Source organism: Letharia columbiana (genome assembly GCF_014066305.1).
Source record: "Letharia columbiana isolate WasteWater2 chromosome Unknown Sc0000009_s1, whole genome shotgun sequence".
NCBI classification, from domain to species: Eukaryota; Fungi; Ascomycota; class Lecanoromycetes; order Lecanorales; family Parmeliaceae; genus Letharia; species Letharia columbiana.
The window spans coordinates 74,699-96,657 of NW_023501046.1; the positions used below are offsets into that span (position 1 = coordinate 74,699).

Here is a 21,959-nt window from a genome sequence, read left to right on the forward strand (position 1 = left end):
GAAAGAGAAGAATTTTATATAAACAACAGCAGACAAGGTATATGCCCTCGAGACGCAGGCGCTTTCATGGCAGCCGCATACTGATTCGTGCACCTCTTTAGGATTCAGCACCTATACCTGCACCTACCCTCACGGTGCCTCCAAGTATAGTATCCCTCGAAGACTTCCCCAAAGTATGACAGCATCAACGGGACATAGTCTCAAGGTTTGGACTAATGTGTAAAACTTTCTAGTCTTCGAGCACCATTTGCTACCCCTACCGAACTCCAGCATACGCAGACCAGGGAGTTCAGAAGGGTGTCATGTCTCAAACGGTGTCTGCGGTGATCGTGATGACTCCAACAGGAGGAGTACGAGCCCCCAAAGACTGGCCGCATCCATGGTACTCGCTGGCTAACAACTGCACCAGTCCAGCTACGTAGCCACAGTGACGACTCGGACGACGGAGGCTGCGGCAGCTGCGCCCGCAGGGACGAGCACGGCTCAAATGGCTCGGAATCCGGTCATGTGGAAAGCTCGAGACATCCAGCGCCTAGGGCAATTGCCTTTGGACTCGGATGACCCTGCGCCGGCTCGGGTTGAGGCTTGCATCACTCACCTGAATAACAGGGTGAGAGACTTGCTTGGAGATGAGGACTTTCCTGTTACAGAGGAAGAAGACGCCGTGCTCAAAGACATCCAGCGCTGTGAGGGACAGGGTTGAGAAGGAGCAGTCATATGGAACGGGTTTTATAGGAGCACTGAGTACAAACATGGATCGGAAACTATTGGGGCGCTGACAATGACTGTAAACATCTTGGGGCCATTGGGCTGGCGATCGGTCGAAAAAGAATAGGGGTTCTACCTGTTGGATCGTGCAAATCTAGAGTTGTAGGAGCTAGAAATCGAACACTTTAAGTCAACTGATTCTGCAATCCGGAACGAAGTATGACAATGCTGCCCTTAACCATTTCATAGATGTATGGTCGGGTGATTCAACACTTTCCAATACAGTGACAGTATATTCGGAAGCAAAAAGTAGGGGTTCTGCCCACTTGGTGATTCATTTCGTGTTCCTATGAACGAGGAAACGAGAATTTCCATTTCACACCGTCGCAGATAGGTCAAATCCCCAGGCCTTGAGCCAAGCTTGGTGCACGCGAGCCCTCAAGACATGGGATTTACAGAGTTAACGGTATGGCAATTGGGTGGATACTGTGGACATCATTCCTGTAGAGTGGTGCATCTCAAATGCGTTCGAATCAGGAAGTGGTCATTGTTGGGGATAAGGGACCCGTATTGTCGCCTCTGGACGCCCAGTTCTAAGAGCAGATGGGAACGGTTGGGAGCAAAACGTAGGCAAGCTTCCCGCTCTAGGAGCTGCTTTCTACTACTGAGCTCCATGTTGTACGATATTCTCTGCTTGTGAGTATCCTTAGGTGAAGCGATTTCACGTGATTGCGGATATTTATCACTGATTCGATGGCGGTGCCCGTAGCCTTCTTGTTGACCATCCAAACCTCGTCCGCCCATCTATTGGGACCATAAAGATGCTCAATGTTCCAAATCAAGCGCCTCCTTGATGCTCCAGGCTCCCGTTCAACTAGATGAGCTAAAGGATAGAATCCCTTCAGCTGGATTACATGAAGCTGGAAGGTGCTTTTGATTTGCGGACTGTTTTCGGGGCCGTCACTTAAACCTCGTATGAGAAGGTCAGTCTTTCAAGTGTTTGTGCTCAAACGGATAATGACCGGTACAGAGCTAGGAGGTATTATGCCGTATTCCGTGACTACCATGTTGATATACTCTGCAGGCGTGAGATCGTACATGAGATTGAGGAGCTGCAAATTTGGTACGTCTACCCAATTGGACAATGGCGAAGAAGTTTTGCCCTGGATCATCAGTTCCTCAGCCGGGGCGACCTCGTTGTGCACGAAGCTATCCAAGGCCACTCTCTCTGTAAGCTTGACGCTTTCGCAGCACACGATTACGGGAACGTTGGCTTCTTTGGCGCTCATAGCGACAAGTGCTGTACCGACTCGAGAGTAGAGCCCCGTGCTCATCATGGCATGAGCACCTAAGAACACTTTGGTTGTGTCTCTGATAACATGGCTGATACCGTGGGTGAGGGAGTATTGTACTTCCAAGCCTAGGTCTGCTAGAGCTCGTGCTAGGTTTTTGCCTTCGAGTAACGGTCTCGAATCAACGACGATGACTCGAAACCTTTTGCCTCTCCGGAAGGCTTCTACAAGGGTTTGCTGAACAATGCTACTCTTGGCAAATGTCATGATGACATCGCCATCCTCTATTTTGTCATTTGCCTTGTTTGCGATGACCTGGTCTGCTACCGTGACTTTCTCTCGGACATAAGTGTCTATCAAGTCGCAAAGGTCGGACTTGGCCTGCGACTCAGGGGTACTGACATCGACATTGGAAATCTCCACTTTCAGCCATCGTATGGCATTGCCCATAGATATCGAGATAGGGCGGCAAGAAACAAGGTAGTCGATCTGGGACGAGAGAAGTATGGTGAGATGGCGTGGTAGCGAGTTTCTGGGAGGAGTCGTGTACGACTCAATAACCTGCGTAGGGATTAATAATGCACACTTCGACTTCAAAAATCGCACTAACCCTCTTGAATACTAATAGCATGGCAACACATCGAGCACTGCTCCCACATACTATGTAGTTCCTCATCTGTATTCCTAGAGCTAGCACAGCAGGGTGAACATCTTTACCCGCTCCTGCAACCGTGGTTCTTCTGGGGTGGCCATACAGATGATCGAAAAGGGCGACATTTTTGTTCTCTTTTCCTGGCTCGGCAACGGCCGGTGCAGCATGCGATAGAGCTTGTCGGTGCGGCAAAGAAGACTGCGCCCCTGCGCTGGTAGAGCCCGTCTTTTTGTGTTGGGTCTTCGCAGGCGTTGCTGGGCCCAAGGGGCCCTTTTTTCCTGAGTCATTTGGAAGGTCTCCCTTATATCCCGCAACTAAGTCGACCGCTGGTTGACCTTGCTGTTTTTGTTTCTCTGCCGCTCTCTTCGCAATCTTCTGAGCTTTGGCTAATTCCTTCTTCTCTTTGCCTGACAGCTCCTTTTCTTTTGGCACATCAGCCAACTTTTGCCCTTGCTCTGATCCCTTGGCTGCTTTGCCCGTGCCGTTTGTTCCTGGTATGTGCTCAGCCATTGAGGCTACTTTCTGCTCGCCGTTTGTGACTTTCTTATCAAGCCCATCTTTTTCGGAGGGCATTGTGTCACCCTGTGCACTTTCTGAAGGTGCCATAGATATGAAAGGAACACCAGAATAACTTTGAAGCCAGGTCTAACAACATTTGATGCAAGTGTTGGTTCGATAGCTGAGGTGACTCAAGACTGGAGTTTCATTTCGCGCCTAATTTGCCGCGCTAAGGGCGCAAAAATTCCGCACACTTACTCGCTCCTTGCCGGCACGTGAGGTTTTCAAGAAATATCTGCAACCTAAGATGGCAGACGCTGGTGATGGAGATACGGCAGCTGTGTCGGAGCCGCTGGACTTGGTTCGCCTGTCGTTGGATGAAATCGTTTTCGTGAGGCTACGAGGAGACCGAGAGCTCAAAGGACGTTTACATGTATGTTTACTTTCATGAACTGGGGGATACTCAGGAAACGGTCTACTGACTGAGTGTTCCATGTACGTAGGCATATGATAGTCATTGCAACCTAGTGCTCGGTGAAGTGGAGGAGACCATCTACGTAGTGGAGGATGACGACGAAGAAGAAGAGACTGTGAAGGTTAGCCACGCTACGCCATTCTAATATTCATGCTGATCAATTGGCCGTAGACCATTAAGAAGCAGTCGGAGATGCTGTTCGTTCGAGGTAGGTCATGAGACTCGCCGTCTGACTTCCGTCTCGATTTCCAATGGAGACTCATTCAATTCATAGGAGATTCCGTAGTGCTCATTTCACCACAGGCTGCCAGCTGAAGCAGCAACTCATTATCAGCTATCCGCCGTCAGATGATTGTCTCAGTCGCCCAAAGGTCTAAAGCATACAGACACAAAATCTCTTTAGCAAGGAAAGGATGGTGTTCATGCGGACGTCTGTCCGTCTCGACGAGTAGTACTCGAATAGGGAAGTAGAAGGGAGCGTGAACCTAAGAAAACTTCTCATGATAGTCCATAGCCAATTCAGTGCATCTGAGAATCGCATGGAAACGGTTTGAATGTCTGGATCATCGGTTGAAATGAGTCTTAGGAGTACCAGGCTCAGCGTGGCCTTATCTTACTAGATTGCGTGGCATTGCGCACAATCTACAATAACTCATTTGCACCTTGGACTTCACGCTGAATCTTTGTTGCAATGTGGCTTTCTTTTTACCTCTAGCCATTGCTATATGCACAAGAATCTACATGTATAGAATACGCGTAGCCGAAGAGGGTTTGATAGTTCGCTCTCCTTTCAGCGATTTTACTCCATGTATCCTCAAGCCTCTTAGCAGATAACCATGATTAGCATTTACTCTTGCTCTTCATCCTTACCCAACTCCCCAAAACAGCAACAATAGCCCTCTTAGCATTCGCCCCATAAGCAACGATATGTCCCATCACCATCTCACGCTCACGCCCTCGTTCGTATCATGCCCATTGTCGTAATGTACTCATATATATCAAGGCGGAGGCTGTTCTGACTTCCGGAAGATTTTACACTCGCAGATTGCGAACAAAGCTATTTCAGAGATGAATTGGAGAGGGATGCGGAGCGGGCGCTGAATTGGGGTCATTCGATGCAGATTACTGTGCGGCCATTGTAGACTAATATACCGTCTCCTTCGAGCACGCCCCGTGTTCTTAGAGCATTATAGATGGCTTCGAGGAGAGAGTAATACAAGGCGTCGGCCATAGGTACATAGGCGACTGTGGGGTTTGGGAAGAATGCCTGTGATCGTACCTATGCTCACCTTTCCCTGTCAGCTCATGATCCCGTATTCCGGCACGCTCGCTGATGTACATCCTCTGGCCCAACAACAGCCCAAAAGGCACCCATCAAGCAGAGAAAATTCGAACCCTTATCTCACGCCCAGTTTCGGGTTATTATCTCGTTAAATACGAGTTCGTGATGTGGACTATATCATGCGAAAGCGACAACAATAAATTTTGAGTATAAGAAGGTAGAGAGCGAGTGGGAACTTCGAGCAAAAGATAAAGTAGCGATAGGCGACGAGCGGATAGACGAGCGCTAGAGAAAATAGCTTGAAAGCTTGGCGGCCTCGCGGCTACAATGTGGGAGTATAAAGTCGCAGCTGTTCCTCCCCCAGATTTTGAAACCGTCGCACTCTTGGCAGTCGTCCTTCACTCGAGGCTGTCTGAAGTCTCCTCTCCACCTTTGTCCAACAACATCACATTTGAAAGCATTTACTACTCGCTCTTTTCAACTTCAACGGAGATCGCAGTCTATCCTTCACACCTGGCTTAACCACCCGGAAACTTGCGCAACACACAACGATCAAGGACCACCAACCTCATAGCATTCTACCTCGATCAAAGCCACCTCATAACCATTCTCTGAGCAGAATTTGGACAATTCTGGTTCTGTCTCCCCCGGCTGACGTCAACTCGTGTTCATCGAAGGAGATATTCATTTATCTATCTTTCGCACAAGGTAGGGATCTCCCATAGCTATTCGAAATGAATTTCCTAACTTGTTCAGTCGTCCTACCGTCCTATCTCTTCACAAACGAGCCTCGGCCAACGACACTGATACTCTCGCTCCAAGATTACACTTTTCGACTGGTGCCTTTTCTACATTCGGACTTGCTTCCTTCCAGCTCAATCATAACATAGCTCTCAATTATAAGCATGGAAACCCTCACTACCCACCCATCCAATGCACAGCAGGCTACAGCGTTCACTTCGCCTGCATCACTATCATTCCCTGGCGGAGCTGCAGCAATGGCAATACCCGGGCAGCAGCAGGGTAATGGTGTTGACCCAGGCGCCAGTGGAGGTGCACCAATAACACCCCTCAATTTGCCCGATACTGCTGGGCAGGGCGTGTCTGGCATAGTTCCAACGCTCCAGTGAGTAGACCCGGCTCTGCCTCTTGCTCCAGCTTGAGGCTTAAAGATGTCCGATCAAGGAACATCGTCGCCACTGTCAATCTCGATTGCCGCCTGGATCTCAAGACAATAGCACTTCACGCCAGAAACGCAGGTGTGTCCAATTTTTGTCCGCGGATGCGCCTCATAGCTCTAGTTCATGCATTGGGAAGAGAGTGCTGACCAGACCCCAGAATACAACCCAAAACGTTTTGCAGCTGTAATCATGCGTGCGGTCCCATTCGGAAACACGGCCTCTGTATCAATACTGATTGGCTATAGGTATTCGAGAGCCCAAGACTACTGCTTTGATCTTCGCTTCGGGCAAGGTGCATATTCAATCTCCTAATCTCCCCTCTGTTGCAATCTAACGATTCCAGATGGTTGTCACCGGCGCGAAGTCAGAGGACGATAGTCGGCTAGCCAGTCGGAAGTATGCGAGGATCATCCAGAAGCTTGGGTTCAACGCCAGATTCACGGACTTCAAGATTCAAAATATCGTTGGGTCCTGCGATATTAAGTTTCCAATTCGGCTGGAAGGGCTGGCCAGCAGACATCACCATTTCTCCTCATATGAACCGGAGCTCTTCCCTGGATTGATATACCGCATGATCAAGCCCAAGATAGTACTGTTAATCTTCGTCTCTGGAAAGATCGTCTTGACAGGTGCCAAGGTGCGCGAGGAGATATATACAGCCTTCGAGATGATCTATCCTGTGCTGAACGACTTTCGTAAGGTCTAAGTGACCTCAAGAGCCGGTGATCATTCAACGTACCCTCAAACCCTGCGTCCGACAAACCCCTTGTACCATTCTACCTCATTATGTACAATACGGAATTATCACCAATTGCTTCAGCACGCTGTTTGCAAGCGTGAGAAGTCAACCGCTGCTGGCGCCAATGCTTTTGGGCTGCCACGTAACAGTGTTACACATTAAAACGGAGGAGCTGGCCGCTTCATATCCTTCTACAATCGATCGGGCATTTCGTCCCGGTCTGTTGAAACTTTCGGAGTAATATTGCATAGCGGAGGCGCAGAGGGAATCGGTTTTCGGCAAATGTTGGGGAGCACTATACCAAATTGATAGACATTAATCATCGAGGAGGGCGAGTCTACGGGACTCCGGGGCGGGTGATGCATGCCTGCTCGAGACTGTAACCAATAGTCATGTATTGCGTGCGGTGGTAAAGCTTGTGTTGCATGCTTTGGCTGCTATGGTCAGAGTAAAGCGAGATACAAGATTACGAGAGGCCAGAGCACACTGACTATACTACAAAAACTTTGCTCTTGTTGAATACAGTCACAGAGAACGCTCCTTGCGCAGCCTCGTTACTCAACAATCGATCTAGTATTTGGTTCACCGGTAGCTGCCCTTGTCAAAATACGAAACGTCATCCGTCTTTTTTCAATACTGTGTAGAAGTGAACAGAAGGTTCGACGTCTCGTGACAGGTTATCTAGATCGGCGGCGACGATAATGTTAGGTGCCTCGATGACGACGAAGTCCGTCGTTGTCCCTGCAGCCGACTTTGCACGTTCGTTTGTCATCGTCGCTAAGACGAGATATTACGAGCTTTTGATTCGCCCAGCGAAATCCAGGCTCGTTCAGCTTGGGATCCCTACTGAATAAGATCTCATCCGAGAAGAAGCTTAGCATGCAGTAAGAACTCCTACTTCTATGTTCTTGCTTCCTTGTGGACAGTATTGCAGTATCCAAGTCTAGCATCGCTCCTTGCTCAGCTCGAAAGAACAATCACTGATAAAACGACAATAGAAGTTACCAGCCGCTGTCCATGACTTTCATTGAAACCTCATCCACCGCAATTGCATCGCCACCGCGATGACGGGTAGCACACTCACAAGCTCACCGAGGCCGGCATAGGCGGGCGGGATTCGTGCTGTCACGAAAGCGCCTGCCGCGAGCAGTATGGCAAAGAGATTGTAGACGAAAGCCCAGGCGAAGTTGAGGTAGACACGGCGCATGGATGCCCGCGAGAGATCCATAAGGGCCAGGATGCCAGATAGTGACTGGTGTGTGAGCACTACGTCGGCGGCGCTTTTGGCCACGTCGGTGCCGCCGGCTATGTGGACGCCGATGTCGGCTTGCGCAAGAGCCACGGCGTCGTTACTACCGTCGCCGCAGAAAATAGTGGTAGTAGTGGAACTCTTATATTTGCCTTCCGGTGGGGCAGCGGAGAGCGAGGTGATGTAGCAGGCTTTCTCTTCCGGGGTGCACTGGCCTTTGACGCGGGAGAGAGGAATACCGAGTTCCGTTGCCAATTTGTTCACTACGGTAACAGAGTCGCCGCTGACGATAGAGACGAGGATATTCCGGGCTTTCAACGCCGAAATAACGGATATTGTGTCTGGGCGGAGGGCGTCGCGAAGACCGTAGATTGCTAGTAGGGTTGAGCCGTGACGAACGCAGAACACTGACAGCCCTTGTGATGATAGACGTTGGACGTTGGGGTCTTGGACGGCTTCCACATAGAAAGGATTGCCCCCTTTCACGGGTTGGCCTTCCAAGGTCGCGTGCATGCCCTTTCCGACGGCAGATGAGACGCTTTGGAGTCTGATAGGAGTGTTGTCAAGGGGCTCGAGGTGCGTTGTCAGAGCTTGCGAGACTGGGTGCTTGCTGCTGGAGGCCAATTGTTTGGCTATTGAAGCTGCTTCGTGGCGATTCCCTTTGCAATAGACTTCTTCTACCACAACGAATTTCCCTTGTGTAAGAGTGCCTGTCTTGTCAAAGACGACATGAGAGGCGTTTCTGGCATTTTCGATGGCCTCTGGCGACTTGAAGACCACGCCGTGCTGGGCCCCAACTCCACCTGCAATAACCATCACCATGGGCACGGCCAGTCCAATAGCACAAGGGCAAGACACGATCAAAGCCGCCAGAGCGTACGTAATAGCAGTGACGATGGCATCTGAGATGGAGTTGTTTCTCACCGCAAACCCTACTGCAATCCAAATCGAGAAGACGACGACAGTGAGAGCAAGAATGCAGGGCACGAAGTAAGATGCCACTCGATCAGCAGTCGCTTGGACTCTGGGCTTTGAAAATTTGGCTTCGTCAACCAGACTCGCGATCCTGCTGATAGTGTTGTCCATAGGCAGTTTCGTTAATCGAGCTAAAATAGGGCCAGGGCCGTTTACAGAGCCGGCGATGATCTGCGAGCCCGGGCATTTGGGTACGGGAACCGCTTCACCAGTGACCATTGATTCATCGATCTCGGTCTCCCCAGACACAATGATCCCATCTGTAGGAATGATGCTGTCCGGTAGGACCTTGAACAGGTCACCATACTGAAATTCACGGATATCGATCAGCCTCTCCTTCCTGTCTTCGGACAAAATCGCTGTGCATGGCTGTAGAGCCTGCACGGCAATCGAGTCTGCGGCTTTCCGACGAGCGTAGGCGCTTGCGAGTCGGCCACACATGATTAACGTGACCAAGAGAGTGCTGGTTTCGAAGAATCCCCCCGTAGACAGAGGTCTACCTTTGGTTTCATAAGCGAAAGCCACCAATGAGTAGATATAGGCCGTGGTAGTGCTGATAACAATCAAAAGGTCCATTTCGATCATGCGAGAGAAAAGCAAGGCCTTCACGGCCTTGGGATAGAAAGGGCCTGCAACGATGAACTGGATCAGTGTCCCCAGCGTAAGCGAACCGCATCCATAAGCGATCTTGTGAGAGGGTAGTGGAGCCCAAGACAGGACAAGAACAGGTATCGTCAGAAACGCCGACAGCAAAGTTAAGCATAGTGTTTTGCGGAGATGGTCAGTGTCAGTGGCCGTCGCGTGATCTGAACTGAGGGGTGCCAGCGATAATGGACCACCGAAGCCTTTCTCTAATAGGTCCCTAGCTCCAACAATTCGAGGATCGTAGGTGATCCGCACGCTATACTTTTGAGGCTTGGTTGGAAACATCCTGAAAGTCAAGCGACGGCGGAGGCCATCGTTAGCAGTACGGGACTTCCACTCTCGCCCCTTGATATCGATGACCTGAACGTCTTGCACACCGGAGGGATAAGTAGGACCTGCAAGGCCCCGACGAAGCAGATCCAAATCCTTCTCGGAGGCCACCGTGGTCCCAAGTCTCGACGCTGGAGCAGACGAACGTCCGGGTAAAAGAACTTCGAGCTGGTGACCATCCCGGTAGACAGTACATTTGAATTCGGTCTGTCTCTCCAATGAAGAGGCGACCTCCACTATTGAAACCCCCGCATCAACATCAAACTCAGCCCGTCCCAGAACAAGGCTCGTTTTGACATTTTGTACTCCGGCAATACTGGAGAGCACGCGCTGTAACTTTCGCTCACATCCAGTACATGTCATGCCTGAGATATGGGTGACGGCGTGCTCCACCTTAGAGCCTTTCTCTAGATCAAGGGCAGCAGGTATGAGGTTCTGGTGACCAGCGTGAAGCTTGCTATCTGAAGAGGAGCCGCTGTGCTGGGTGGTTGGAACTTGACTTGTTTTAGTGCTGGGCGTAGAAGGGCAACACGTCTTCGTGGTAAGCCCTTGAGTGTCACACTGAGTAATTTTGGCTTCGGGTGGATTGGAGCCAGAAGTCTTTGGGCCAGGCGTAGACGAGCAACTTGTTTTCGTTGTGGTTGACGAGGAGCAGCATGCCCTCGAATTAGACATAACGCCGGAGCAAACTTGTTGGTCGCCAGTGGTAGCTTTTGGTCTCAGCTTCGTTGTGCTTTCAAGGCTCCCAGTGCAGGAAGGTTTCTTCGGGCCGGCCACTTTCGGTTCAGTAGGCTCTGTGACACAGCAGGAAGGCAGTCCCATCCTAAGCATTTCCGCACAGAGACACTCTGCTCGCTCAAGTGCGGCTTTCCATTGTGCCAAAGGATGCAGTATCCCTGTGCGAGGAGTTGATCGAGTCTGATCGCTGACGTTGTCGGCAACCTGCGTCGCCGAGGCTTGTGCGATGGCATCCAAACACTTATCTACGTAAAATCAGTGGCACATCCTTAGACAAAGAAGGGCACTGAAGTACCATCACAGCATGAACTGGTGGAAGATTGATTGCGACGAGCGTCGCACGCAGAGCGTGCGCAAGGCCGCAATCGGAGTTCAGTGTCCATGTTGGTTTGCGAGCTTTGCATGATGGTTGCTACATTCACGCCGTGTTTCGAGTAAGGGGAAGAGATAAGCTAAGCTTGAAAGCGAAGTGAGGCTACAAAAGATCTGAAGTGTTACATGCCGTGGCAGGACTAGCGCCTTGGCACATGGACATATCTACTGCCACCACTACTCTTTAGCATTAATATTCTCGTTAACCATGACTCTTATGATCACCCTGAAACAGCCCCAACATATAATATCAAGTCATAGGGATTTATCTGCCCGTGTGGTTCAAAATATTCATTGATCATATGCCCTCAAGTGAGCAGCCCTCGTGGTTGGAGTATTAGTGCTGGCGTAGAAACAAAAGGCTCGAAGAACAGCAACGCATGGATCTTCCTGAACGCCAACCCAAAGGACTCAAGAACAGATATGCATGACTTTCCTTTCCCAAACGCCAAAACAAGGGCAAACGCTGGAAGCTGAAAGAGCAATGCAGTCCATCATTGTCCGATGTATCATGGCGCCTGCGCCGAAAGGAACCCCAATGAACTCGGAACTCTCGATGCTGCCGAGGCATGAAATCCTGTCAACTACTCCCCATGTCCGCCCATTACTCACCCACACCCTCTGCATTCCTTTAGTTGATCTTTTTGACTGCGATAAGACGACTTCCCGAAGAATATATCAGGCTGACTCTATCGCCCATTTTGAGAAGAAACCGCATGAGATCCGTGCTATCATCAACATTCTCACCTCTGGCTAATGCTTGCCGACGATTTTCTTCTGTGGCATTCACCAACATATGTCCTCCGATTACCAAATCTGTGCTGGTCAGATTGCCGTCTTGATCGTTTAAAGGGCCCTCGTTATCGTCCGGGACAATCGTGATGTATGCAGGCAAAGCGCCAGCGAATTGCTGATGATCGCCGCTGACTTTGCCGAAGCGTTCGATTTTAACCTCCGAAGCAGGAGTGTTGCTACTGCCGCTAGGCGCTTGAGCGCTAGATGAGGGCTGTTGGTGGTCCGGCATCGTGGCTGATGTTTGGTGGTTTGATGTTGTTGGTGAGTTTTCTTTGCTTGTATGAAGCCTTGAATGCTGTGGATGTATGCCGTGGGTGTATGGAAGCTGTTTGCGTAATGCTGAGGTGAATTGATGTGTATGTAGATTCTTTTACTGTTTGTACTTGTTCAATACAAGAATACAAGAAGAGAGCGAGAATCTCCCTCCTGTACTCATGATAAGGCTGCCGGCTTGTGAGACAATGGGGACGAAGTAAGAGGCAGAAAACGATACGAGAGGGTCTCGTGCTATCCACACCATAGAGAGAAGGGAGAACGTTTCGGCTGGATGGAACAGAGAATGTGTTATCCTTCATTGAATAGGATGTTTCAGGCAACAAATCCCAGCGTATACATAGCAGAGGCTGAGCAGAAGACTGGAGTGGATGAGCCTTGAGTGGATGAGACAAGAAGAATGACGCGCGTTTCGTGATGCAGGAAGTGGGTAGGAGACCTTCCGTTGGTTAAGGTTTTCGCAGGACGACCGTATGACAAGATGGCACAGATCAAATAAGAGGCTGGAGACAATGTGCCATCCGAATTGTAGGTAGGAAGCGAGAGCTGTTCATAACGACCACCTCAAGCATGAAGCAGCAGTGGCAGGGAAGGAGAATGAGGGGTTGAGACAAGACGACGACTTGTCGCGGGGACCGCAAGGAGAAGCAGTGGGCTTTTCGCTCGGCTACATAGGTCTTTGGAGTAATTGTTTAGTGGGAAATGCTCGACATCAAGACCGCCTGATATCGCTAAAAATAGAAGTTGAGGAGAGAAAAAAGCAGACAGCTGTGTCACAACCATCCGAGGCCTGCAGCGTCAGAGGCTGGATGTAAGGAGAAGGCAAGATCTTGCTCTGCCTAATTGGGAGAAAGGCATGGAGAGCTGCCCATCAACAAAGCACAGGGTCCGAAATTCCGGCGCCAAATCTGTTTTATAGGAAACCGCCTGTTGCGTGACAAGGAAGACGGCAAGAGCCGTCCGCCCGGGCTCAACTGAGGGGGGAATGCATATTTGGTTGCCGATTGGCTTCACATAGGAACAGCCTTGAAAGGATCTTCGGTACAATTCATGCAGAGCGTTCTCTGCGTGGTATGAACTCTCGCCATCTGGCGACACATCGACCAACCATGATGGGTTACGCAAGGCAGAAGAATATGGACAATGCGAAGATGCGAAAGCGTGCGCTACAAAGAGGCAGCACATGCCCTTCGTTTGGAACACGCAACCGGTCGAACAATAGAAGATTAGCATCGGAGGAAGCCGCATGCTGCATAAAAGGGTTTGAGAATGGACAGTGTCGAGCGAAGCGAGGTGTGTTTGGATGCTGGTCTGAACGTCTTTCGTCCATGCTGTAACAGGTAGGGCAAAGCTGTTGCTGATCCTCATAGTGAAACGCGAGTGCCTAGGACGAAGCACAGCCCTACCGTCGCAGAATTTTGCGCATCAATTACTCTGACGGCTTCCTGCAGTTCTGCTTGCTGATGGTGTATGGGATCCTCCGACAGCGATTGGTTGAATTAGATCCAACCCCTGAATGTGGGTAGTTGCGTAGTAGCAGGGTGGTAGGTCTTGAGCACTGATGTAAATAGCACCTAGGTCCATGTGCATCAAGAATTGGCGATCAATCTGGCCGGCTTTCCGCCCCTTCCGAATGCACTGCCTAGTAGAATGTATCATGTACGGTCATAGGCGTTGATGGATGCTACCTCTCTGATCATGTGTGTGACATTGATAGCTGTGTTATCGAATTCAAGGCAGGGATGAGTCATGCTACTGGAGCAAAGAAAAAAGGAAGGCGCTGAAAATGGGTGAAGCGAGCTTAATTACTCTTTCATTGCCTCATGGCAAGCCCACTATTACTCTAAGCGGTATCGATGAAGAGAAAAGTGGAAATCAAGAGTCTACAACAGTAATTTAATGGAAGACAGGAGGACTCAAGAGAGATGTTAGATGATTTTCTGTAGATTTTCAGCACACATCTCGACTGGGTCCTGGGTGCAAAGGAGTACCATGTAAGTAATTCATGCATCGATCTAGATCTCGCAATGATAGGGCGGCGCTTACTTTAATGCCCGATCGGGGACGATCTTGGCATGACTCTCAAGCGCGATTCTACGAGTATGCGTCACTATCGATAGCGACTCTACCAAGTACTTCAACAAACATTCTTGCCTTGTTTCCATTACATGCACAACTATTCCTACTTTGAATAGATAAAGTTAAACATAAAGATAATGGACTACTGAAACGCCTCTAATGGCTGGCCAAGGGGTTTTCAATCTCCCAAGACATAGGATAGCCTAATCTGTTACTGGCCAACATGACTGCGGGGATGCAAAAACAGACTGCGCATGAGCGCCGGAAAGGGGAGTCGGTATGGAGTCCTATGTTGGGTCGTGATGCGTGATTTTGATCAAGCCTTGTGGTCTAGGCTTTGAGTGAATTCGCCGACTACGTCGAGAAGCAGCAAAAGAACCGCCCCTCCGCCGGCCGCGCGGGCTCTGTAGCCCCAAGCGACAGTGGCTACTCGACTCAAAGCACCCAGTGTGAAGAGCACGCTGAGCTTGACATTCTTGATTCCCTCAATCTCGCCGAGACTTCCACTCAAGTCCGACTGAAAGACCTGCTCTTGGATTCGGGCGAAGATGCTGAGGTGACTCTACAACAACTCAGCGAAGTCCTGCAGAAGCGCATGTTGGAAGGCAATGGAGAGACGCTTTTCGACCTCGGGCAGGAAGACAATGGAGAGTCAATGTCGTTTTCGAAAGAGCAGTGGGACGTTGCGTTAGACAGGATACGGCGGGCTGCCAAGTTACTGCAGGCGGAATGCCGAATACTTATGACGCGAAATGTGGGAGGGCCTGAAGAGGTAGAGACAATGAACGAGAAGCACCAGAGTGCTATGGGGAAGATCATGATACGGCAGGAGCCCGAAACCCCAGAGGATGTCATTGAGACTCGAATAGCGGTAGTGGGAAATGGTAGGAGTGATGCTCACAGGATCAAATTCTCCAGCTAACCGAACCCATAGTGGATGCTGGCAAAAGCACCATGCTGGGTGTGCTTGTCAAGGGAGGCCTCGACGATGGCCGAGGCAAAGCACGGGTCAACCTTTTCAGGCATAAGCACGAAATCGAAAGTGGACGGACAAGTTCCGTCGGCATGGAGATCATGGGCTTCGATACGCGCGGGGACATTGTTGCCTCAAATGTGCCTGGCCGGAAGTTGTCATGGGAAGAGATTGGCAAACGCTCAGTATGGCTCTCAAGTTTTCAAGCAAGCACAGCGGCTAACTATGACAAAGGCAAAAGTCATCAGCTTCACAGATTTGGCCGGCCACGAGCGATATCTACGGACAACAGTCTTTGGGTTGCTGAGTAGCAGCCCAAACTACTGCCTACTCATGGTCGCTGCAAATAATGGTCTCATTGGAATGAGCAAGTACGGAAGCTTCCTAGCCGGAATTGAGACGAAAACTTACCAGTACACAGAGAACATTTGGGTATCGCCCTCGCCCTGAATGTCCCAGTAATGGTAGTCATCACCAAAATCGACATCTGCCCACCTCAAATCCTCCAGCAAACCATCACCCAGCTTACCCGCATCCTCAAATCACCCGGCGCGCGGAAAATCCCTATCTTCATCAAGAACCGAGAAGATACCATCGAAACGGCCACGCAATTCGTCAGTCAGCGCATCTGTCCTGTCTTCCAAGTTTCAAACGTCACGGGTGAATCCCTCGACCTCGTCCGGACCTTCCTCAACATTCTTCCGCACCACGGAAACTACGACGCCGAAGCCCCCTTTGAATTCCACGTCAATGACACCTTCTCCGTGCCCTTCGTCGGCACAGTCGTATCCGGCGTTGTCAAAAGTGGCGTCATCCATGCCGGCGATGCTGTCTTGATAGGGCCTGACTCCCTAGGCCAGTTCACCACAACCCACATCCGCTCCATTGAACGGAAACGTATCCCAGTCCCCGTTTGTAGCGCCGGTCAATCTGCCTCCTTCGCTCTGAAAAGGATCCGAAGGAAAGAAGTCCGCAAAGGCATGGTTGTGCTCCCAAAACTCGACGCTCCTCCCAAAGTCTACAGGGAGTTCATCGCCGAAGTCCTAATCCTCTCGCACGCAACCACCATCAAGACGAAGTATCAGGCCATGTTGCATGTAGGCCCAATCAGCCAGACATGCGCCATCATCGACATTGACAGAGCGTTCATCAGAACAGGGGACAGGGCGACCGTGGCATTCCGATTTGTGCAAAGACCAGAGTATATGGCGGTCGGCGATCGGATATTGTTCAGGGAGGGAAGGACGAAAGGCTTGGGCATTGTGAAAGCGGTGGGCTACGATGCTTCGAAACCCTTAGATCCGGACGCGGGAAAAGACGCCAATGGAGGAGGTGCATGAAGGGTATGGCAGTCCTTGCATATTGCGTCTGAATCCGGAGTTTCTTGACTTACCGTCCGCAACCCCTTTCCGAATCGAGCGACAAGCGAGTTGTCAATTCCATTTATGTATACAGTATCACTCATCACAGAAAAAACCACCTCGGTCTCTCCGTGCAAGGTACACATAGCCGGCTCGTCGCAAAGTGCTGAACTCCACGCAAAGTTACGCCGTCGACACGAGCCCCAAGCCCTGCCCCACAAGGGCTAGGCTTGCGAAAGCCGCCTTTCACATACCCCGTTTCATGAATCGACCCTCCTCTCCGTCCGGCGGCTGCATTTTTACTCACTTTTACCTAAAGTACTTTCCTTTACTGCGTCCAGCCTGACCGAAAAGACGTCATGCCATGACAATCCTCGTGCATGCATGCATGCATCATCATTATCCCACGTGTCATTTACTCACCTCATCATCAGCAGCGCGGCGCGAGATTCTCCACGCGTGCCCGAGAGCCCCGGTCCACCCTGCGCGATTACTTTATCACGTCTTTGTGTGATTTTTGTTAGAACGGGATGGATGAACGGGTGACCGAATCGCAGCTCTCGGTTGCGCCGGGCGTTTCCTAGGTAGGTTGGGTGGGCTGGGGGCGCTAGATCCATCAGCGGGCGGGCGTTGGCACGGTTGGGGAAGGTTGATGCGGTATGTGGGATCAAAGCTGTCAGCAATCCTTCGTCGGGACTTTTGCCTGAGTCGGGATCATCGTGTAGTGTCGTGTGATGTAGTTTCGTCAAATCATATGTGCAAAAAACGACTAGCCTTCGTTGTTGTACAAGTCGTGTCTAACCTGCAAGCGAGCGACCAAGCGCACGGGGTTGGTTTGTCTACAGGACAAGTATTGTACATTGTCGCGAAGCCGCTCACTAAGCTTCATCATAATTTCCGACATGCTTGCTCGCGTCCTCGAGCAAGCCGACCCTTTTCCCTCTCCATTCGTCCCCAGGACCGAGGTGATTAGATAAGAATTCCCCGACGGAAGCGTACGTCAATCTCTGCTGCTTCCAATTATAGATGACGTTCAGAGCTGGCCCGATAAAAGATATCCTCCCCGCAATCCAAGGTTCCTGCCAAAGCCCAACCCGATCCGTCGTGACCACCAAAGGACCCGTGGGCTGAAGTGCGAAAGAAAAAACAAAGTCAGTCCTCGGACAGAACCTGACCGCAGAGCACATACACACACAGAAATTCTCAGCGAATATTAAACAAAAGCACCCTCACCTCCCCCTGGTCAATCCTCCCGGGACACAGCAAGCTCCAATCCAAATCCTTGGCATCGTTCCGCAAAAAGTCGTAATTCTTGTAATGCTCCGGATGGATCGGAAACACATCCCCCTCAATCTTGCCCGCATACCCCGGAATGTCCATCAACACCTGCCCGGACATCACCCACAGTCTTATCGGCCTCGACCGTAACGGGCGTGACGCTTGCACTTCTTTGACGGCGTTGATGATGCAGCGGACGACCTTTTCCGAATCCGAGGTGCCGAAGGGCGTGTTGGAGCCGTAGACGGCGGCTTGGATGATGGCGTCGGTGTCCCCGATCGCTTCGACGAGGGAGGAGTGCGAGGTTGCGTCGCCTTGGGTGATGCGGAGGCGGGGGTGGTTGCGCAGCTCGGGGGGCAGCTTGGAGGGGTTGCGGAGGAAGGCGGTGACGTGGTGTTGCTTAGTGAGGCATGCCGCGAGGGCGGCTGAGCCGACTCGGCCTGCAGAGGCTTGTCAGTACGCGTGTCTAAGGATATGGAGATGTTTCAAAGAATATGAGGACCTGCCGCGCCAATAATGAGAATCTTCATGGATGTGTTTGGGAAAGTGTCCAGGTTGGAGACATATGGTTACGAAGGCTGTTAATCCTCTTGTAATGAAGTCGCATGAAGCACCAGGAGCTTGGGTAAGCTTGGCCCGTAGGAGAAGGTGTGTATCAGTAAGGTTTCGTCCGTTGCATATGCGAGCTGAGGGTGTGCTACGCAGCTGGATCCCTCCAGCACGTATACGACGGACACGATGTCTTTATAAAGCTGCAGTAGGATGGCTCCTGTAAAGACATCATGTCCAATCGCATCATTGCTCCAACAGCGGAAGCAGCAATGTGGAAGTAGCTGCAATAATGGCCACAGAGTTGGACAATCCGTGCGTGTGTTGGAAGGCCAAGAGTAGGAAGCGCAAGGAGCACCTGATGAGGCATCGGCGAGAGGCACCAAGGCTCTGTGGCGTTGCCGCTAGACGATAGATTAGCCGCAGCTGCCTCTCTCGGCTGTCGATAAGGTCAATAAGCCGGTCATGAATGGTTTAATAATGAAGGACAAAGTCTCGTGCGAAACATTCCTTCAATCGGATTCACTCCTGAGGAACATGTACTGTTGTATCAGACTGCTGCACTAGAACAAATTTGTACCTCGTCTCGCAACTTTGCCTAGTTCTGGTAATCACGCGTACCGAGGCTTGTGTAAACGACCACCCCTCACCTATCATACCATCATCGTATCGTGACCTCATAAACACCCAACATGGTGCACTTCTAGCTCTCATTCCCTTTCCAGTGTCCCAATGCTGATTGTTGAATAGCCTCCAAAACGCCGCGCAGCTGCTCCAGCGCCAGCACCCAAGGAAAAGCAACCCCGCCAATCCGCACTTGCCAAAGAGAACAACATCAGCGCAGCCACCGAATCTGAAATTAAAGAGGCTTTCTCCCTCTTCGCCAATTCGGACAAGGAATTGCCCTCCCGGTCCTTGCGCCAAGCGCTCACGGCTCTCGGCGTCCCTGCTTCCTCGCCGAGTGAGCTCCAAGACTTGCTAGATGCCGCAGATCCTGAAGATACTGGGACTATATCCTATGCGCATTTCGTTGCCGTCGCGGCGCTAAAACTGAGCAACAGGAGTGAGGAGAGCCAACAGAGAGAAGTGGAGGATGCGTTCAGGTTGTTCACGAGTCTGGGTGGTGAGGACGGCAAGATCACATTGGCTTGTTTGAGGAGGGTGGCACGGGAATTGAAGGAAGATGTTGGGGAGCAGACAATGAAGGATATGTTATTGGAAGCCAATGGAGGCAGTGGAGTGGGCAGAGGGGTAGGGTTGAAGGACTTCGAGGGAGTCATGAGGAGGGCGGGGGTCTTCCGGTGATCTTCAGGGGCGTAAGGACAACGATTGAGGCGTTTAAGTATGGGCTTTGGCAGCACAAGGACGCGCACGCATTCACGATCCAACACTGATGGCAATAGATTGAAGGAGTAGAGTGCAAGTCTACCGACTCGCAATGTGAACCGGAAGGACACGAAGATGCATTGTCGACTATCTGACATGTGTGAGTCATTCTTGCTCGTTCATTAGAGACTCAATCGATGCTGATGGCTTGTAATGCGCAAAGCATTGTGACTGTGGTCCGACCGAACTCTGGTCGATACGATTTCGACGATTGGCCGCCAGCATCGGATCTTTCGGATCTTAGTAGGGTCCCTGCACTCACGCCGTGCTCCACTGCGTCTCTGTAGCGGCCATCGCTGCCCCTTTTCCTGAGCCGCTTCGAAAAATAATGCCTGTTATCCGCCGTTTACGCCAACATGAAGGCTCTTGTACTGATCCCTCAGATATCGTAATATCCGAGAAAACAGCTTCATGGGGGCTCCTGATATTCATCAACATCTCAATCAATTTGTCGATCTTCCGGTCTGTGGCTCTGTCGATCGCCTCCTGGAAGCTTTGAGCCCTCCGCGCGGTGACCACAACCTTTCGCAGGTTTCTGCACGTCCTCAGAAATTCGCAGAATTTCTTCCAAAGGAAAAGGAAATCGTCTGTTTCGGTACGATCTGTTAGTGTCAATGTTACATTGACATTCACCCTCTTCATTAAATCTGTCGGTCTCGGCACTTCATTCCCTGTGCTCTGCCGTACAAAAAGAGGTATGTCCTTGTAATACCTGCTGGGCTTGGTATCTATGCTGAAGGTGTTCTCCTCGTAAAAGATTCTCACAGCTTCTGCAAACACCTGTCTGCTCGCAGCAAAGAGCCTCACATCGACCGGCCCCGTTAGCGTATCTGCCGACCCATCTGAGGGAAACTGAAGCACTGGATACGATTGACTCAGCACGAGTGAGAAAATACCTCGCCGCAATTCGAAGGGGAGGTCCATGATTCGGAACGGTGTTTCTGGTACAGGTGTCTCGCGGCCCCCGCAAGCCCTGGGATGATCGAAGCGATATCTTTTCCACTTTTGCAATGCAGCATGGCGTGGTCCAATCAGTAGCCAGTCTTGGATCTCCCGCTCCGACAGGGATGCCCATGTCAATGATAGATCTACCACCGAGGGTGAAAGTGGGCAGTGCTTGTTAAACTTGGCAAGCTTAGCAGTGTTGTAGATTTCGTTCTTCTTTGCTTTGGCCAGATAATGCTCACGCTTTTTAAGAGAAAGTCCGTTCCAGGCGTCATCAATGGTCCCTGGTTCTCTGGTCTTGCGGAAATAGCAGTTAGGTTTCTTGCTTCGGAACCAACCTAGGAATACGGTTTCAGCTGTGATGGGCAATTGCTCTGGCCTTTTCCACTTCTCGAGCTCTGCTATCCTGCTCGCACGCCACTCTCTTTCTGTGGATCGATATCCCTCTTGATCAGAACGGTGGGGTGGTTCTTCATCAGTGTTGAATCTTTCGGTAATCCTAATGAAGTGTCTAGTTAGACAAGAGAAGAACGACATCGCTCTGTTTCTTGGGCGCCTTTATGTCTTGATTTGAGGGTTATGGTTCATGAGTAGGTGTTGTCTCAACGTCTTTGATCAGTCCCGCTTCTGGATGGCTTGATGGGGCATACAACACACACCAATAACGAGCTTGTTTTACTTCACTGGACGTAGTGACACCGGCGTGTCTGATGTTCTTTCTGTAGACGTACGGGAGTTCTTGCATCCATTTGAATCCGATAACAACGCGAAGCCACTTTGATAGAGATGTCTGAAATTTGTAAAGGTGTTAGAAAAACTGAGTGAGAGTGAATCATAATGGTCGCAACTGTGTTTGGAGTATTTAACGCCAAGAGCCTCCGAAAAGAGTTTGGTGGCGAATCTAAACAACATCACCGACACCTGCTTCCATCTATCCAGATATGCAGCTCAAAGGTATAGACATTTACAAGTTTGACTGGATATAAAAAAGTCAAGGAGATCTGAAAGCCACTGAATTGTACCTTAGAGTAAGATAATTCTCTGTTTTTTGCCATTTCCTAGATTGTGTCGCTACTCTTCAAAATCGACAACAACTGAGCGAAGACACTATATCTGAGAGTCGTTGCTTATGAGTGGAAAAGTCTTTGCAGTGTAGGAAGCCATTTGGTAAGAGTGCTGCGAAT

General features: G+C 50.6%; 10 protein-coding genes across 10 annotated transcripts; 5 read left to right on the forward strand and 5 right to left on the reverse strand.

Moving 5' to 3' along the window:
• Nucleotides 1–302: 302 nt before the first annotated feature.
• Nucleotides 303–703, forward strand: HO173_003678 (uncharacterized protein; the record flags this gene model as incomplete). Its single annotated transcript, XM_037305603.1, has 2 exons — nucleotides 303–350; nucleotides 410–703. The coding sequence occupies 2 exons, from the start codon at nucleotides 303–305 to the stop codon at nucleotides 701–703; spliced, it is 342 nt and encodes a 113-aa protein (XP_037167358.1).
• A 997-nt stretch (nucleotides 704–1,700) lies between these two features.
• HO173_003679 (uncharacterized protein) lies at nucleotides 1,701–3,258 on the reverse strand (the record flags this gene model as incomplete). Its single annotated transcript, XM_037305604.1, has 2 exons — nucleotides 1,701–2,561; nucleotides 2,611–3,258. 2 exons carry the CDS (start codon nucleotides 3,256–3,258, stop codon nucleotides 1,701–1,703), a joined length of 1,509 nt encoding a protein of 502 aa, XP_037167359.1.
• A 199-nt stretch (nucleotides 3,259–3,457) lies between these two features.
• HO173_003680 (uncharacterized protein) lies at nucleotides 3,458–3,940 on the forward strand (the record flags this gene model as incomplete). Its single annotated transcript, XM_037305605.1, has 4 exons — nucleotides 3,458–3,583; nucleotides 3,654–3,746; nucleotides 3,797–3,833; nucleotides 3,900–3,940. The coding sequence occupies 4 exons, from the start codon at nucleotides 3,458–3,460 to the stop codon at nucleotides 3,938–3,940; spliced, it is 297 nt and encodes a 98-aa protein (XP_037167360.1).
• Nucleotides 3,941–5,812: 1,872 nt separating this feature from the next.
• HO173_003681 (uncharacterized protein) lies at nucleotides 5,813–6,794 on the forward strand (the record flags this gene model as incomplete). The annotated part of the gene is made up of 5 exons (XM_037305606.1): nucleotides 5,813–6,033; nucleotides 6,093–6,166; nucleotides 6,246–6,281; nucleotides 6,334–6,380; nucleotides 6,432–6,794. 5 exons carry the CDS (start codon nucleotides 5,813–5,815, stop codon nucleotides 6,792–6,794), a joined length of 741 nt encoding a protein of 246 aa, XP_037167361.1.
• Nucleotides 6,795–7,443: 649 nt separating this feature from the next.
• Nucleotides 7,444–7,599, reverse strand: HO173_003682 (uncharacterized protein; the record flags this gene model as incomplete). Its single annotated transcript, XM_037305607.1, has 1 exon — nucleotides 7,444–7,599. The coding sequence occupies one exon, from the start codon at nucleotides 7,597–7,599 to the stop codon at nucleotides 7,444–7,446; it is 156 nt and encodes a 51-aa protein (XP_037167362.1).
• Nucleotides 7,600–7,851: 252 nt separating this feature from the next.
• Nucleotides 7,852–12,160, reverse strand: HO173_003683 (uncharacterized protein; the record flags this gene model as incomplete). Its single annotated transcript, XM_037305608.1, has 2 exons — nucleotides 7,852–11,009; nucleotides 11,884–12,160. The coding sequence occupies 2 exons, from the start codon at nucleotides 12,158–12,160 to the stop codon at nucleotides 7,852–7,854; spliced, it is 3,435 nt and encodes a 1,144-aa protein (XP_037167363.1).
• A 2,346-nt stretch (nucleotides 12,161–14,506) lies between these two features.
• HO173_003684 (uncharacterized protein) lies at nucleotides 14,507–16,596 on the forward strand (the record flags this gene model as incomplete). The annotated part of the gene is made up of 5 exons (XM_037305609.1): nucleotides 14,507–14,560; nucleotides 14,618–15,167; nucleotides 15,218–15,441; nucleotides 15,491–15,627; nucleotides 15,678–16,596. 5 exons carry the CDS (start codon nucleotides 14,507–14,509, stop codon nucleotides 16,594–16,596), a joined length of 1,884 nt encoding a protein of 627 aa, XP_037167364.1.
• Nucleotides 16,597–17,495: 899 nt separating this feature from the next.
• Nucleotides 17,496–18,425, reverse strand: HO173_003685 (uncharacterized protein; the record flags this gene model as incomplete). Its single annotated transcript, XM_037305610.1, has 3 exons — nucleotides 17,496–17,744; nucleotides 17,851–18,335; nucleotides 18,398–18,425. 3 exons carry the CDS (start codon nucleotides 18,423–18,425, stop codon nucleotides 17,496–17,498), a joined length of 762 nt encoding a protein of 253 aa, XP_037167365.1.
• Nucleotides 18,426–18,736: 311 nt separating this feature from the next.
• Nucleotides 18,737–19,749, forward strand: HO173_003686 (uncharacterized protein; the record flags this gene model as incomplete). The annotated part of the gene is made up of 2 exons (XM_037305611.1): nucleotides 18,737–18,763; nucleotides 19,195–19,749. 2 exons carry the CDS (start codon nucleotides 18,737–18,739, stop codon nucleotides 19,747–19,749), a joined length of 582 nt encoding a protein of 193 aa, XP_037167366.1.
• A 339-nt stretch (nucleotides 19,750–20,088) lies between these two features.
• On the reverse strand, nucleotides 20,089–21,520 carry HO173_003687 (uncharacterized protein; the record flags this gene model as incomplete). Its single annotated transcript, XM_037305612.1, has 2 exons — nucleotides 20,089–21,274; nucleotides 21,435–21,520. 2 exons carry the CDS (start codon nucleotides 21,518–21,520, stop codon nucleotides 20,089–20,091), a joined length of 1,272 nt encoding a protein of 423 aa, XP_037167367.1.
• Nucleotides 21,521–21,959: the final 439 nt, after the last annotated feature.